We start from the raw sequence: 18608 nt of genomic DNA, 5'->3' as shown, positions 1-18608 counted from the left end.
TCATATATGCAGGGCAGTTTCAGTTTCACAGCCTCAGATCGACAACTTTGTTGCTCCACTGATCATGTCATGCGCAACTATATTAATTAAATGATTTTCAGGTCATTTGGCTTCATCGATCGCTTCAATACATTAATTAATTAATTAATTAATTCCTGATGATGATGATATGATATGGCTAGCCTATATATAATCCCTTTTGTTTTTGCTTTTGCACTAACTCTTTAATTGTACCACTGTTTTAATTTGTGAACTTTCAACTATCAAAGTGCTTCGATTGGCTTCTGTATCTACCAAGTAACAATTAATATTGGAGCCTCAAAATATTTTCTGGGCAGCCATTTGGAAACTGAAAGTGCTAGCTGGTAAAGTCTTAAAAACCTTTGTATGGAGGAGGGCTTGTTCTGAAGCTTTACCAACCAAGGTTAATTGAAATATTTTTTAACGAATCGAGCGCAATCTTAATTAATTCGCTCAAAAGTCCCACAAGTACAATTCTACATGACTTATGGGAAATGTGAAAAAATCAGACGTGTTTGGCAGCAAGAGTACTGTTGAATTGACACCGAGGGAAAAGTCCAATAAGCTCTATGGCCAGGGTAGCAGTAGCAGACGCCAACAACTGGAGCTTTTTTACTTTTTTTTGAGAGGTCAGCCCACAAAAGAGGGCAGAGGCTATTCATTAATAAAACCAAGATCTTGGTTGTAAACATCAACAGAGTCTGGGGGAAGTTCCTCCATCCAAACTAGCAAAGGATTACAAAAAGATCTACGGGCTAAAGAATGAGCAACCCGGTTACCCAAACGTTTAACATGAAGGAAAGAAATACAACTAAAAGAGAGAGATAGAGCATGGATATCTTTAAGAAGGTGATCCCAGCCAGAAGAGAGGAGAGATTTTTCCTTGATAGCTTTTATGACCACTTCCGAGTCTCCTTCAACCACAACTTTCTCAAAACCAAGCTCTTTGGCAAACAAGAGAGCTTTTCTCGCTGCCATCACTTCCACTGTCTCCACCAAAGTAGGCAGGGGAATACTTTGTGACAGGGCAGCCAATACCAGTCCAGCCTGGTCACGGATTATCACGCCAAGACCAGCTGAAGAATGGGTTGAGAAAATAGCATCGTTGAAATTAACTTTCACCAAACTAGGGGGTGGCGGTTTCCAGCGGACCGCGCGAGCAGTTCTTGGGATTTTTGCATGGGTTGGCCGAATATGGTGGAATTCATGCACCAAGGCACAGGCCTGCTCTGGAATTTTTTCAAGGGGCAAGCAAACACTATTGAAGAATGCTCTGTTTCTAGTCATCCAAATCAGGGATATAGTGTTTGCGAACTCTTCCACACACATAGGATCCTGGAGTGCTAAGGACATAAGGTCTGCGAAGCAGGAGAGAGAAGCAGAAAGTTCTTTAAGTTTTGCAAACTTTGGAAGCCACACGATGTCAAGTTTCTTACAGGACCACAGGGCATGAACTACTAACTCAAGTTCCAGGTTGCAGTTGGGGTAGGTGTCGACTTGCAGCATCTTTCTATGGGTCAAATTCACCTTAGTGGGGAGTGAGTCAATGGAGGCGCACCAGAGGAGGGAACGGATTCTGTTTGGAACGTGGAGGTTCCAAATTTTTTTCCAAGTGTTATTGCAAATAGATTAGGCAGGGGCACCCGGAGCATTTAGAGACTCCCAGTCTCGAGCAAGATTGTACCCCGTTTTAACCGAGTAGACTCCGCTACGAGTCCAAGGCCAAAACAACCAGTCCGGAGAGTCCAGAAAACTCAACGGGATAGCTTTGATAACTCTGGCCTCAGCTGGGGAGATTATAGCATCAACCATATCAGTTTTCCAGCAGTGCAAATCGTGGTCAATTAAGGAAGCCACACGCAATTCAGGGTCATGGGTTCTGGGAGGAGACGTTACTCTACCCGAGCCTTCATTAGGCAGCCATTGGTCCTCGAAAACCATAATATTCCAACCATTACCAACCCCCCACTTAGCACCCCTACTGATGATGTCCCGACCCCTTAGAATGCTTTTCCAAGCAAAAGAGCCCAAGTTATTTTTTGCCTCAAAAATGGAACCATGGGGGAAGTATTTTGACTTGAAAAATCTGTAGAACAAAGTGTCATGGTTAGTGAGTAGCCTCCACACTTGCTTGGCCAGAAGAGCATCATTGAACTTCTGAAACTCTCTAAAACCCATTCCCCCATTCTGTTTAGGGAGACACAAAGTGTGCCACTTCACCCAATGCACTTTTCTTCGGTTACCACGCTGCCCCCACCAGAATTTACGAACCATGACCTCAATTTCGTGGCAAAGAGTCGAGGGTAATTTGAAATAGCTCATGGCAAAGGATGGGAGTGCTTAGATTACAGCTTTTATGAGAACCTCTCTCCCGGCCTGAGAGAGGAGCTTTTCCTTCCAACCCATCAACTTCGACCATACTCTTTCCTTGATGAAGGCAAAACTAGCCCTCTTGCCTCTCCCCACAAAAGAAGGGAGACCAAGATATTTCTCGTATTGCTTAACCTCCGGAACCCCTAGTAAGTTGATAATGTTTTCCTGAGTACTCGCTGAGGTTGCTTTGCTAAAGAAGAGGGTCGTTTTCTCTCGATTTAGCTTTTGCCCCGAGGCAGCCTCGTACTCTGAGAGGATGGACTGGATGTGGATGCACTCTTGAATTGAAGCCCTGCAGAATATGAGACTATCGTCTGCAAAAAACAGATGTGTTAATCGCGGACCATTTCTACATATAGATATGCCACGGATAAGACCCGCCTGGGCTGCATTCTCAATCAAGGCGTGTAGGCCCTCAGAGCAAAGAAGGAACAAATAGGGGGAGATTGGGTCTCCTTGTCTGATACCCTTGGACGGAGTGATTTTTCCAGAAGGTTCCCCATTGATCAAGAGAGAGTAGGAGACTGTTGTGATGCACATCATCATCAAGTTAACCCAATTCACATGAAAGCCCATTTTTAACATTAATGTTTTCAGAAAAGACCATTCTACCCTGTCGTATGCTTTGCTTATATCCAGTTTAAGAGCCAAAAAACCAGATTTTCCTGTTTGATGCTTCATATAATGGAGAGTTTCATATGCCATCAAAATATTATTAGAAATGAGTTTCCCTGCTTGGAACGCACTTTGATTTTCTGAGATTATATCAGGAAGAAACTCCTGGGGCCTATTAGCTAACACCTTCGAGACCAATTTATATATCACATTACACAGGCTAATAGGTCTAAATTCAGAGATACATTCAGGGCTCTTAACTTTAGGGATGAGGGTTATAAATGTGTGATTGATTTCAGCAGGCATAGAGCAATTATTAAGACAGTTTAAAACAGCAGAGGTAACATCATCACCAACAACAGACTGGTAAGTTTGGAAGAAAATAGGAGGCATACCATCCGGGCCAGGGGCCGAGAGCGGTTCCATATCTTTTAGAGCTGCTTCCACCTCCTCTCTTGTGAAGACCCTAACAAGATCTTTGTTCATGTCCGCCGAGATCACTGACTGGATGGAATCAAAAATTGGATGGTTTTCCTTAGGACTGCAAGAGGTGAAGAGATCCCGATAGAAAGCTCTAGCAATCTCTTGGAGTTGATGCTCAGCCGTGCACCAAATATCTTGGTTATTTTTAAGCCCTTGGATGCGGTTTCTCTTGTATCTTTGGGAGGCCTTGCTGTGAAAGAAACGGGTGTTGCTATCCCCCGATTGTAGGTACAAGGAACGAGCTCTCTGTATCCACATCATGCTTTCCTTGTCGAGGAGCTCATTGATAACTAACTTTAAGCTTCGGACCTGGTCATAAGAGCTGCCCCTTGCAGCAGCCTCCTCAGCAAGGACAAGCATTTTTGAAGCCTCTGAAAGCTGCCTTTTGATACTCCCAAAGGCAGACCGACTCCATTCTACCAGCTTCACTCCACACAAGTTAATTTTTGAAGCAACAAGGTTCAAATCGCTCACAGGGGATGGCAAACCCCATGCAATATTTACTGTGTTCCTACACCCATCATCCTTCAACCACATGCTTTCGAAGCGAAAAGGTTTATTTTTGAAATGCACTATCCCTTCAGGCTTGATGACAATAGGGTTATGGTCAAAGGCATTGGAGTGTAAGTGTTGAACCCGAGTGGCTGGGAAAATTTCCAGCCATGTAGGGGTGGCGAAGGCCCGGTCTAGTCTCTCCAAGATCATTGCCTCACCCCTTTTTCCTCTCCAAGTAAATTTCTTCCCCGTGAAACCAAGGTCAATGAAACCAAGTTCATCAACCACATCCCGGAACGCTTCCATCTCCACTTCCCTACGTTGAGACCCGCCGAGTTTCTCATGAGCTCTAAGGATCTCGTTGAAGTCCCCTGCACAAACCCAGGGGAGGTGGAACTTATTATTTAGATCACGTAAGAGATGCCATGTTTCCACCTTTCTTCTTGATTCCGGAAAACCATAGAAGCCAGTAAACCTCCATGCATCCTCCTGACCATCATTGACTATTGCATCAATAAAATTAAGGGAAGAACCAACTATTTTAATATTTACAGAATTTTTCCAAAAAAGAGCCAAACCTCCAACTCTAGAAATTCTGTCTACTATCCATTTCTCATCAAAGTTAAGGTCATCACACACTTTTTCTAGCCTTTCTTTATCTGCCCAGGTTTCGGCTAGGAACAAGATAGAGGGGTCTTGTGCTCGCACTAGGTTAGCAAGCTCATGAATCGTACGGTGGTTCCCAAGCCCCCGCACATTCCAACATAAGCAACTCATTGATCTCGGCGGGGCTGGGAACCAGCCTCCACCGATGGGCTAATGTTTTCTTTCTGGTCTAGCGTAACTATGGCTTTATGTTTAGAAGGTTTTGAGTCGCAGTGAGGGAGGTGAGCAACTGTTTTTCCCAGTGCAACGTTGAGGTCCTCAGACTCCTCAATAGAACCCACTTGTCTCATGATCCTAGTCCATTTAGGAGAAGAAATGGGCGTTGGCTTAGGCATGGCTGGGCTTAAGTTTGTAATGTTGGCTAGTGGGCTAGTAGTAAAAGGGGAAGGGGTAGTATTTGTTGGGCTGGACTTGGTTGGGCCCAGGGGGGTAAGAATTTCAGAATTTATAATGGGAGAGTGCTCATACCTTTCAATTTCCTTGTCCAAAGCTTCCAACGTCTCCTCAAAAGTTTTTCCCGCTTCCGTTACATCATCCAGCACTATCGCACTAGCTTGCACGTGACCTGCTTCAGTCATGTCACTCTGAACCACTTCTGGGGGCGTCGGAACTTTCAGCTGAAAAACCGGTTCCATCATGACATTTGGATTTGAAAAACTTCCTTGGTTTTCGGGACGGATTACCTCCGGTGAGGGGCTGTTAATCCGGAGCACCATTACTGGTATTTTGTTGCTCTGCACCGGATTTGGGAGCGGATTGGCTTTCTTATTTACCTCCTTAAAACCCGGAACTGTAACCAACTTACTTTTTGAGGGCAAAAAAGGAGACGCTCTTAACCAAGGTCCAAACTGAGGGCTTTCCTCTCCCTGGTTTCCTTCACTAGCAGACCATAACTCACAGCTTCGTTCATCATGCGAAAGACACCCACATCTGTAGCAGAGGTTAGGGAGTCGTTCGTACTTGAAAGGAATCCATAAATCCTTGCCATCCTCTAGAGTAATCACTCTACCCCTGCAAAGAGGTTTGGAAATGTTTAGAGTAACCCTTACCCTTACAAATCTGTCCCCTACTATGTCCGTTTCCTCTTCTTCATGTTTTACTGTTCCCAAGGCTTCGCATAATTTTTCAGCCACCCTCCTATTTCTAAACCTGAGTGAGAGATCATGGACTTGAATCCAGAAGGTGGCAAGTTCAAACCCCATGTCTCTCACGTCCTTTGAGCCATCAAACTTTTGCATAACCACCAAATATTTATCAAAACTCCAAGGTTCCCCAGCTAGGACTCTCATCATGTCAGGTTGATCCTTGAACGTAAAGAGGACAATGTGGTCCACCTCCCTTCTAACTTGGAAGCCTTTTGAAGCTCTCCACAGGGGGGAGAAAGTTTTTGCAATAGCCTCAAGGTTGAGTACTCGCCTGGTTAGAAACTTGGCTGCCAGTACCCACTCTAGTTCAGCATGCTCTTCTAATAATCTAACATTGGAGCCCTCACAATCTGACAGTTTAAGCTTGCTCCACGTTTTTGTAAGGTATTCCATAACGTGATTTTACTGGAAAGGAACCAAAAAAATAAAGGAGGTTTAGAAGTCAATAAAGAAAGGAAAAAGTCAGAAAGGGATGGAGAAAAGGGGAAAAGAAGGAATTGTTTCCCAATACCCCAAGAAAAATTACCCACAGGCCTCTCAGTGCACTTGTCACTGAGAGGAACAGAAACCCACCTTTGAAAGGAGGGACAAAAGTTCTACAGTTGCTGGGAAAGATGAAAAGAAAACCTGTCCCAAGCGAGAGAGAAACTCGAGACTTAGCCCAACAACTGGAGCTATTTGCCGTTACACTGTGGTCCTTGTGGAACCAAAAAAATAAGTGCATGTTGAAAATTTAATATGACATGATTTTTTTCTCTTTTATTTTTTTATATATGACATTTGATATTATAGCATCTATTAATAAAAATTTATTATGGATGTATTTTTATAAGGAACTAAAAATATATATTCTACCATTTAATATTTATTATGATGGTTTTTGTGTGTGTGTGTATATATATATATATATATATATATATGGGTTCAAGTTACACCTAGTGAGTGTTTGGGTCCACGTTCATGTTTCCACGTTCACGTTTTCAGCTTTTCTTTTGTTCCCTGCGCGTATGAATAGTAACATCACATGGATTCACTGTGTAGGAGACAAAGTGCACTGTTCACATACTGTTCACTGTTCACGGGTCCTACGGTACTATTTACACATTTAAAAATTATTTTGCTACAGTGTTTTCAGTTTTCAATTTCACCAAAAATAAGTTATATCCAAACGAACCCCTAGTGTAACTCAAACCTTCATTAATGTTAATATTATAATTAATCTCATTTATTATTGCTATATAATACATTTCATGCTTATTTTAAACCCAAAATATTTTATATGTATTTGCAAGTTTCCTTCTCTATCTCCTCCATGGCTAGGTCGCTGGCAAAAAAAAAAAACTGTGGACATTCATTAGAAAAAAACTGTTAGCAATACCTAATTAGCCTGTTCTAATTCCTGAGAACTCATGTTGGATGATTCAGGTAAAGGAACTAAGGAAGCCCTTTGAGAAAAATGAAGTTCGATGATTGTTCAAAGATAGTAATAGTTGATGTATAAATCCCATCGTGGCTTGCTAATTATGTTGTTTCCGATACTATTGGTATGATTTGTGGACATTCATTATGGTTCTGCAGAAGAAAAGTTTTTAATTTAAAATATTGTATTAGAAAAATAGTTAGTGACCTAGATGTAATACCATCGGTTGTGCAATGCTTTATTTCAGTTGTTCCCTTACAACTATTGTTAAATTGTTGTTGGCTAGAATTGTTGATGCAGGCACATTGCTTGCAATTCCGTAGGCTTGTTGACAAGATAGAATTGGCTGTCATCTAGAAGTAATGCATGTTAGATATATTGTTAGATCCTTGATTTTCCATTGCTATAGGGCTTTGGTTGGCATATGCAGATGTCCTATAGCAAGGTTGGGTTGTGGACCCTGCTTCTCGAGAGCATTACACCATCAAGGGAGTCAAATTGTAATGCTTTCCAACTATAATTATCATCTACATGTCAAAGGACCAAGTAATAAATCGGCATAGTAAAACCATGTGTATTCGTGCATAATTGGTTCTCATCCATAACAGCAAAATGACATAGTAATAGTTTTGTTATTAATCAAAGTTAGGCAGGCTATGGCTTTTTTTTTTGTTTTTTTTTTTTTTTGTTTTTTGCTGTCGACGATCTAGATGTGGAGGTAGGGCTGGTCCTAGACATTTTAGGGCCTAAGGCGAGAACTAAAATGAGGCATTTTTTTATACTTATGTATTAATTAAATTAATATTTATTTAATATTTTTATATTATAATATATTTCATTTAAAATCTATTTTTCTTGCCTTTTGAGATGCAAATTGACCAATTAAATTTTTGTATTCAAGTTCTTCTAACGTCTCATTTTCAATTGATAATATAGCTAATTCACTTAATCTTTCTTGAGACATTGTCGATCTTAGATATGATTTTATTAATTTTAATTTTGAAAAACTTCTTTCTACAGAAGCTACAGTAATAGGTATTGTTAGTATAATCCTATAAGTAATGCATGTATTTGGAAATGAATCTAATCTTTTTATATAATTTAGTATGTCAATTGGAGTATAATATTTTATTTGTAAAATTTCTTTTAAAACCTTTAACTCTGAAAATAAATCTAAACCATCAATATCATAATAAACATCATCTTTGAGACTCAATTAATTTGTCTTTTTTTTTTCTTTTTTTTTTTAGTTTTACATATCCAGATGCATATTTTCTAGTAGACATTTCTAATCAAACAATATATTTATAAAGACTAAATTTTTTTTTTTTTAAAAAAAAAAACAACTTTCAAGTGTAGAGCAAATGAGAAATAGAACCTGATTTCTATAAAAAGTATTGTTATAGTTTCACTGAATAATAACAAGTTTTTAGCAATCTCAACCTGCATAAATAAAGATTTATTCATTATATTACCAATAACTAATATATATATATATATATATAACACAAGATTAAAATTAAAAAAAAAAAAAAAAAAAGCACAGCCATAACAAAAACAAGCCAGTCAAGCCAAGAGGATGCCTACCTAGACCCACCCACAAAACATAAATCAAATCTTATTACACCTATAAAAAAACAAAACCAAAAAAAAAAAAAAAGGCCAGTCGGCTGATGCGATCGGAGGAAGCTTGAGCCAGGCAGCCAGCAACAGTGGAGAGAAAGAATGAGAGAGGCGGAGAGCAAGAGTTGAGAAAAAAAAGCAGATCAAGAATGAGAAAGAGACGGTAAAAATTTTAGGGATTTGAGATTTTTATTTGTTTTGATTATTGATTGTTTTGTGGTTAATTTCTTAGACTGGATTTGTAGTTTATCTTGTTGAACTTTGGTTTGTTTAGAGGATAATGATGTTATTTTTGGAACAATTGATTTTATTTAGACCAAAATTTTTTTTTGTGCTACCAATGTTTAACCAGGTATAACAAAAATTTTGTTTTTTGGTCAAAAGGATGTGCCGGATTTTTTTAGATTCATTTAAAACCCAATTTTTTTTCCCTACTACCCCTTCTTTTCTAAAATTTTGGGGCCCCCCTTCCACTTAGGGGCAATTGCCTAATTGGCCTAGTGGAAGGGTCGGCCCTGCGTGGAGGTGGAAGAGCCATAGAAGAGATAGAAAGAGAAACGTGCAAAGAGAAAGAGAGAGAGACATGCAGTGGAGAGAGAGAAAGAGAGAGAAATGTACAGACCTATAAATTTTTTTGGGTTTAGAAATAAGTATGTAATGTATTAAATAAGGAATAATAAATGAGATCAATTAGAGTATTAGCATTAATGAAGATTTTTTTTTAATCGTTGGATCTACATAAATCCAATGGTTTAAAAAATGTGTAACTTAAATCCAACTCATATATATATTTTACTATTTAAAGAAAATATGATATACCAAGATTTTATTTGAGGGTTTAAATATAGAATAAAATTTAAATTCAATTAAAAAATACATTATAAATTTAAAATAATAATTGTAAAATTGTGAGATTTCAAAGCTTATACAGCACAATATCATGAGGTTACTACAAAAACGTGTTCTTTTTACTACAAAAAACTGCCACTCTAGGACACTTATGGCGGCGCTTTTAGTAACTTTCACAATAGGTTGACCTATTACGGTAGTTTAAAATCGGTGGTTTCAAAATTGCCATTATAGGTCATTATAGATTTATTGTGGTTAGGGGAACATATATGTGTTATAATGTGCAAAGTTTTTATTTAAGAAGAAAACATTGTCATTTCAAAAATCAAGGAAATTAGAAGAAGTTGAATACTCCAAGCAGCTGAAAAAGGGAATGAAACAATTAGATGACAATTATGTAATTAAGTACCAATATCAATTTTTTTTGGCTCACAAGCTTTTGTAACCATGAATGTCTTATTCCCATCTCTATAACCCTTTTAGATCTTCTGCCTTGAGATTAAAAAAAAAAAAAAAAAGGATTAAACCCTTCTTTTGTTTCTTTCAAATAAAAATCTTATTTGTAGTGGGTCAAGATTAATAACAATCACACTCAATTAATTTAATTGATGTGAAAAAACCACAATGTGACTCGAGAAATCGATCTTTAACTCCAACAACCAATCTTCCATTCCCTCAATTTCTTCCTAAGGTTTCCTTTTTCTCTTGATCGATCCCTCTCTTGTGACCCCCCCCCCCTTTTTTTTTTCCTTTTAAAAGGAAACGTCCTCCCCTTGTAGGAGTAAAGGGGGTATCTATATCATCCTAGATTGCCTTCCAAAAAAAAGGATGAAGTAGTGGGCATAAGACCCATCACTTGTCCCTCTGCCAATTTTTAGGGAAGGGCATAAGCTTGAAGTAGGTTGTTCCATTGTTCAAATGGGTCATTCAACATTTAATGCTAAGTGATTGTTGGTTGGTGTCTCTTTGCACTTGCTACCTTTCCTCGACTTCATTGAACTTTCCTGTTCGGGCAATCCTCAATCTTTCCTTGCTTAGTAGCCTAAAGAGTAGGCTAAGGAGTCCCCGAGCAAAGGCCTCATGAAACATGGTTCCTTGACCATTGGGGGATCATTGGCTAAATTGGGCATGCTAGTCTATTTGGTTGTTTTATGTGTACGTGATGTAGGACAAAATCCACAATATATTAATTTTGGTATTTTATGTAATTTATGGTATTTTAGGTTTATGATATTTATTTCCTTGTTTTTAGGTGTTTTTAATGTTGTTTAGTCAAATTAGGATTTTGTAAGCATTCCCAGCTGTCCTAGGTTTTCTAGCCACCCTAAATTTTATTTTTACTATTTAAATGCATTGTAACCACCAAAGAAAATTCAATTTTTCATATTAATAAAATACAAACTTTGTTTATTGTTTTCTCTTGTGGATTCTAGACCTATCATCTTTGTGGATTTAATAAACTTCTTGTGGATTCAAGGTTTACTACTAGAAACTAACAATTTAATTTTCATTCTATATATATATATATATAAAAAAAAAAAAAAAAAAAAAACATATGTGCTTTTTTTAGGCTTTTGCAACATCAACATGTCTTGGAGCGACCCGTGCATTATCTCCCCCACATTATCTCTTTACTAATAAAAAATAAGTTAAGAGGCCCAAAGAATATGACTTTTTATGGTACTGCTTTCTCCATAATCAAAAGTAAAAACTGGATGTTTAAACATTGTAATAGCAAACGCTAGCACGTTTACAAGTAATTAATATATATATATATAGAGAGAGAGAGAGAGAGAGAGAGAGAGAGAGAGAGAGAGAGAGAGAGAGAGAGATTGGATTCAAGTTACACCTGGTGTAATTCTAAGTAATATTACACCACCTAATAATTTGTTATAGAATTCATATTTTGAAAATCCCACCGTTGAATTACATGTTTTATATATTCTTAACAATCATACCAATTTTTATGTCAATTGGATGTTATTTACTATTTGATCCATAAACTCACCTTTTATGCATTATTTTAAACTACGAAAACTTGAATTTAAAAAATTGATTGATAACATGAAAATTAATCTTTGATTACGTCGAAATTTTGCAAGCATGGAGAATATACGAAGATAATGTAATTTAATGGTAGATTTGTCAAAATTCGCACCTAATTAAAAAAATTAAGTGGTGTAACATTATTTAGAATTATACCAAGTGTAATTTGAACCCAACCCTTTATACACACACGGAAGACAGCATTCTCCACAATTTTGGATGGACTTTGCCGACGAAAAGAGACTAGTTACAAAACCTTTTGAGGCATTTAAGCCTATCCTATTTTACCTAACTACCTATATATATTACTGTATGCCTTTCTCCATCTTATACTCTCTTCCAATTGAAATGTTAATCCCACAAGCATTTTATAGACCTTTTTTTTCCCGACATTTAGGATTTAAAGTTGCTCCAATAATGAATAATATGAATACATCAGAGGCCACATGTCTTGGACCCCACGTTGGGCAGATTCTGAAATTCAGTCCACCCTCCCCACATAAGCATTGTGTTCTGTGTGATGATTGTATCCAGTAACTAGCTAGGTCCTTTATGATATAACATATGCATACATGTACAATACCTTTCTCACATCCCGTATGTATAAGGTTTTTAGTCTATCCTTTCTCAAATGTAGTATATATTCTTACTTTCATTCAAGTAGTTTCAGGTAACTTAGATCGATGCTCATAGTCTAACAAGTTATATAAATTGAAAGTTTCAAATATGGCATCAATGTGATTTTATTAGTTAATTTATCACATGGACACACACATATATATAGGTCGGTTTCTGTCCTTGATTACAGCTCATCAACCTACTTATCCAAAAAAGAAGGGAAGGTCTTGTCTTGGCAAAATGTTCACCCCCTCTCCACAATGATAACAATATCATTCCATCTTTTGTTATTCTAACAGTATCACACATAAAATAAAAGGACTTATTAATTAGAAAGTTCTAATCAGACTGATTGGATTATTACAGTTGGATAACCACTTATTCAGATTAATTATTATTTATATTAAATTTTACGAATTAAGATGAATTTGGTCATGATTTAGCTTTAGGTTGGCAGAAACTTGTGATTGTGATGCCCAACAAAATCTCTCTTTGAATGGATTTTCATGTTTCTTGTTGAATGCTTTTCTAAGTATCATTGGTGGGTACGTAAGTCAAAAAGTAACAAATTATATGATAATCCATTTATTACTTTAATATGCAACTGAACGCGACTTTACGGAATTTGATTTACTTTGGAAATTGCCCCTTTTTTAGACTCATGGCTGCTCTATACTTTTCTTCTCCTCTTTGAGTCTTTGACGGGTCTAATAATGACTTCGAGCGTATAATAAATATGCATAATTTCAGATACTAAATATGTATCTGCATGCAAAAATTATTTAATACTCAAGAATAAAATCCACTTCTCTCACATATAAGGAGAATAACTAGTTGTGATCTGTGAGAGATAAAGCGAGAGTTATGTGGCAGCTAAATAGATTTAATTTGGTAGTGATTTGTCATGAGGGTCATGAAGATCAAAATAAGGCGTGTTACCATGAATGCATATGATCTTTCAGCAATGGCATGCAATTGTGGCCTTTATTGATTTCTGCCAACCAAGTAGGTGGCAGCTGCCTTCTAGCTAGGGCTGAAAGACTTTGAAAGTAGACTTGTGGGTAAAGCGTATCTTATACATAAGATTGAAGACATGTAACCAACTGAAATGGCAATGATTAACAGCGGTGTTTTAATTTTCTGTTTCAAAAGTTTATAAGTACATCGTCATTTGTTTTGACTATTTCTTTTCCTCTCTCTCTCTCTCATTAGTTATGATTAAGGCATAATTGAAATACATATTTTTCATCAAAGTTTTCGTTCTCAATTAATTTCCTCACACACTGCAAATATGTGATTTCATAACAAAAACCGTACCGAAATGAGATGTAAAAAAAAAAAAAAAAAAAACTTAAATTAATGATAAAAACATGAAATATCATATTCTGTTTTTTATTTACATGAAGTACATATTCAATTTGGTGGGAGATAGTTCCTAATTTCGCAATTTATAACAATATAATGGATTCAGACCTTGGGACAAACCAGCAGGATCTAATCATAATATGAGGAGATGAATCAAATGAGCAAGAAGAGCAACATTCACAAGGCTTGGTATGGGGCACCTACATCCACACAGAGAGGAATTACCACTATGGTTGCAGTTATCTCATAATCTCACCATAGAGTTCAGGGGCATGTCAAAAAGAATACGAGATTGAGATTTGAGACCCCTGAAGGGTGGCTCTATTTTCTCCAAGGTGAAATCTAACTTTGAGAAAGTTTGACCAGTAAGGACCTAACAAATACCGAATATCCCGAGAGGCATTTGGTAATATAAATTGATTTATGGTAATAAGTGTTTGCCACCGATTGATAGACATTCCAGGATCTCTTTTATTTGCTCAGTATATAGGGTGCGTCATGTGAGATGCGCATGATTAAAAAATGTAACAGTCACATTAAATGAGAATTATTAATACATATTGTGAATAATGGTGCAGTGTGCAGTAATGATTTATAATTGATTGAAAGATGAGATCAGTTGAGAAGGACACATGAACTCAAAGTAGAAGATAATTAAGATGGTATCCCCTATATATAGACCCTAGACTAACCCAGCGCGCTAACAATATTGATGCGTGGACAAGTTATAATCACAAATATCAACATGCATGGATAGCAAATAAGCAGACAAAGTTTCTATTGGTTTTTTTTTTTTTTGACTTACAAAGTTTCTATTGGTTGGCACTTGGCAGGCCCCTCTTGTAATTCTAGGTTTAACTTGTTAACTATTTTATATAGGCTTTTAAAAACAACTGAAATTTTGAAGTCACAACTTTAATTGTTTCTGAAAAAGTATGTAAAACAGTTCTACTCTTCTTTCTAATCTTTCATCCCGTCACCATCCCTTCATGTCTTATCAATCCTCTCGTAAAGAAGTACTTTGATTCCAACTTTTCAACCTTACTTTCCACAAGCGAATCAATGCCACAAAGATAAAAACATAATTTGACCAACAGGCAATAGGTATTGATATTGTCCTATACCATGCATATTTCCTATCCACAATGCCAATTGCATGTTCCATCTATCTCATGAATGAATTTCTTCTTATATTACTGTTTAATGTTCTTACATTTATTTGTGTGTATTCTAATGAGCTACAGTTCTTCTAACATATGAGTATATGTCAACCTCCTGCAGCAACCTGAAATTATGAGCTTCACATGTAGATCTCTATATATTATTGTTTTGTATACATACATACATACATACATACATATATATGGGTGTGTGGGTGTGCGCGCCATGGTTGTTTTACTTTTCTCATATAGAAGTTGACCCACAGGAGTTATATCTGACCCACCGTGTGGAAACACAGTTTGGCATGGGTAAAAGTTAAGTTATATATGATGAATTTGGAAGGAAATTCAAAAGCTCATTCTTATTAATTAGTTTCTCACTATCTCGAAAGGAGAAAAATTTGAAAGCCATATGGCTTATATTCTTTGTTCACTCCGCAAGCAAACCCCACGAGGAAAAATCAACTATGTATGCAAAGTCCCAATAAATTAAAAAAAGAAAAAGAAAAAAAAAAAAGAATTCAAAAAGATAAAGGAAGACCACAATCTTACAGTCAGATGTTCACACTTATATAACACTCTTTTTTGTTCGTCAATAAATTAGGTGAAACACATCACATTGAAAGAGATTCAACATTAATTAAATCTTACCTCGCTTGATCTGGTCGGTGCCTGCTCTCTGCGGTTGCCAATTTCTGGTTAGCTCCTCCAGGCTCCAGAGTTCATGAGTTATATGTATGTATAGTTGATGAAGATAAGAATGCTAGTACTACCAAAAGAAATATAATTAATTCTTCATACATATTATTATATATAGAGGCATGAAAGAAGTTGTAGGTGTTGAGGGGAATGAAGCCTGGTCCGAAATCATTCAGATGGTAGCCTTGAGTGCTAGCTTTGCATGAATGATCTCGAACCAGACGACATTCCCCTCAACTTTTCATATATGAGAAAGAGAGTCTGGGTCGGCCTTAGAGTTGTTGATATGGCCATGCATTATTTTTCATGGGGTCCGGTCCTTATATATACGTAAGGATGAGAAGGATTCTTTATGGGGTCACATGACACAGAGTCCACTTTCCACATTACCCCTAACTTGCTTTTCACACCTAGGTATATATTTTATTAGAAAGGCTTCCAATTTCTACAATCTAAAGTTTATTTATTTATTTTTTTTTTTTTTGGGGGCTCTTCAAAATGATATATATTTGCTAATATATGCTATACGTTTGATATTCTAATAGTAAGGTCAACCCAAATGCTAAATTTATACACCATGGAATATCAAAATAACCAGATACTATAATCTGCTTTATCTTTATCTTTATCTTTTTTGGTTGGGTAGAGATCTCTGAAACTGCACCCAAGAGAGCCTTCATTAATTAGTGGAGCATATTACTAGTTTTTTAGGGTCTGACTTCTTTTGTCAAGGTTCTTGACCCTGTGTTTATTCTGAGCTCTCAAGTAAAGGATATGTCTTTTGCTTGCCACTAGGGTAAAGGGAAGGTGGGAGGAGGAGAGAACCTTCATCAATGATAGCATTTGCAGCTGTGATGCCAAGCTTCAATTTGAAGGTTAACACAGATTGGCCTGTTAAAGCTGCTACAACAGGACCAGCAAATTTAGAAAAGAAATAAAAAGTTACTAGATGTGCTTAAGGACTTGTTAATTACCCTTTACTAGTTCAACATGAACAAGTTTTTGTTTTATTTATAAATTGAACATATATATAAAGTTTCTTTTTGGACATGAGAATTAGTAATAATCACCACATACCAATGACACTGAGGAATATATCTACAAGGTTTCTAGAAAATATGTGTAGGGAGATCAATAAGTAGTAATAATTTCGAAATGTAGCCTTGTAATGTTCTCACCATCCTCAAGATTAAACTAAATTAAATCCAAATGCTATAGCTTCAGTGTTAAATTTTCAGATCCATTAATTATTTGTTCAGAGAGCCACATTTTCCCATTATTTTAGGAGATTTTTCTATGAGATCGAGTTTCTGTATCAATCTATATCTTCATCCTTCCTAACTCTCTTGCCAACATCATTCGTCAGTAGAATTTGGCTGTACGTTTCAACCCAATGAGTAAAAAAAAAACCTCACTCTCAGATTATTGAAAAAATTTCAATCCAACCCTTAATTTTCCAAACACCAAAAAGGGTGTGGACATGCATATAAACACTGGCTCACCCACAGGCCACAGTTTAATTAGAGGACAAGGGAAAGTGGGCAGTACGGACACACAGACTGAAAACTTCGCGCAGCCAATTTCCAAATGATCATAATAAACTTTACAATTAATTTGGTTGGTACTTGGTACTGCCTGCTGCATACATTCACGTGTCCTTGAACTTCTTAAGTTTATCATTGCAGGCATGGACTAGTAGTAGATCTCAAGTACCGTACCAAATAAACTCGTGGGATAAAAATAAAGATCGGGGCAGAATCACTCATATAACAAAAGAAATCCAATATTCTTGTGGGGTTGCTGAGTTCAAATCAAGTTACTCTCTATTGCGTTTTATTTATATGGCACTTTTACTGCCCAAAAAAAAAGAAAAAGAAAAAAGAACCTGGACAAGTTGAGATCAAGAAAATCAACTTACCCCACCAAATTTAAAATTATAAAAAAAGAAAAAAGAAAAGAAGAAGCAAACATTTGTATAATGATATATAAAACTCATTTTGAAGAAAATTTTCCTATAAATTAAATAAATGCATAAAAACCGTAATTATGACGTCAAATATATAATGGCCTAGCTAGCTAAAGGACTCCAGCCTCCAGGCCTTCATCAAATCAATAATCCTAAAGCTAAAAAGTTTTGAATTTGATGCAAACCATCCATATTGCACTATCGAATCTTGCTTTTAAAATGATAACTAAAATGCATGCAATTTTGCATTTAGATTTTAACAATCTCCGATGAAGTGGAAATTTTAATTTGCAAACTGGACTTTGATTAATTTCACAGTAGTGTAGTGATGTATGCACCAAATTATATATATATATATATATATATATTATGATATCGTGTCTTAATCTAGCAGTAGGATGGTGTGGATTAGATAAGACTAGACAAATTAAAGTTAACACAGTTATATATATATATATATATATATATATAGATATATATAGATATGAATTGTGATCCAGCTAAGGAAAATCTGTACCATCACAAATGATATTTGTGTGTGTGGACAGTGGACACTAGTCCTCGTGGTTTTCCACCATGAAACTCAATATCAACAAGAAAAGTGGGAAAGAACATGTCAGCAACAGCGCGTAATATGGCCAAATCATATGCTTGGCCCAGAAATCTATATATATTCCGAAGGAAAACATTCACAGCAAGCAAGGAAATAATTAAAATAAAAGTTGTGTTATTGGAAAATTCCTAGTCAAAATGAGCTTTTTGGGCCCTAAATGCTGGCAGAATAAAGCTCTTATGATATTACTTCCAACAACAATAGATCAAATTTATCACCAATCAAACTATACACAAAAAGCAAATGGAATCTGACCAATATATATATATATATATATATATATAAATGCAATTGCAAATTCAATATATTATGGTATAGAAGTAGCCTAAAAGTCAAGGCAACTTTTCGAATGGCATTCTGTTTCCACATTTCAAGCATGTTCTCCACAAAAAAGTGTTGTCTTTTATTGTTTGTTTGGTAGAGATGTATAATTTGATAATTTTTCTTACCA

General features: G+C 36.4%; 1 protein-coding gene across 1 annotated transcript; it reads right to left on the bottom strand.

Annotated features, from left to right (window-relative positions):
* Positions 1-675: 675 nt before the first annotated feature.
* Positions 676-1527, bottom strand: LOC115985912. Its single transcript, XM_031108802.1, has one exon. It carries the CDS (start codon positions 1525-1527, stop codon positions 676-678), a length of 852 nt encoding a protein of 283 aa, XP_030964662.1.
* Positions 1528-18608: the final 17081 nt, after the last annotated feature.

This window comes from Quercus lobata, chromosome 4 (assembly GCF_001633185.2).
Source record: "Quercus lobata isolate SW786 chromosome 4, ValleyOak3.0 Primary Assembly, whole genome shotgun sequence".
NCBI lineage: Eukaryota > Viridiplantae > Streptophyta > Magnoliopsida > Fagales > Fagaceae > Quercus > Quercus lobata.
Note: the sequence above shows the minus strand (reverse complement) of the source record. Positions and strands in the feature narration are given on the sequence as shown.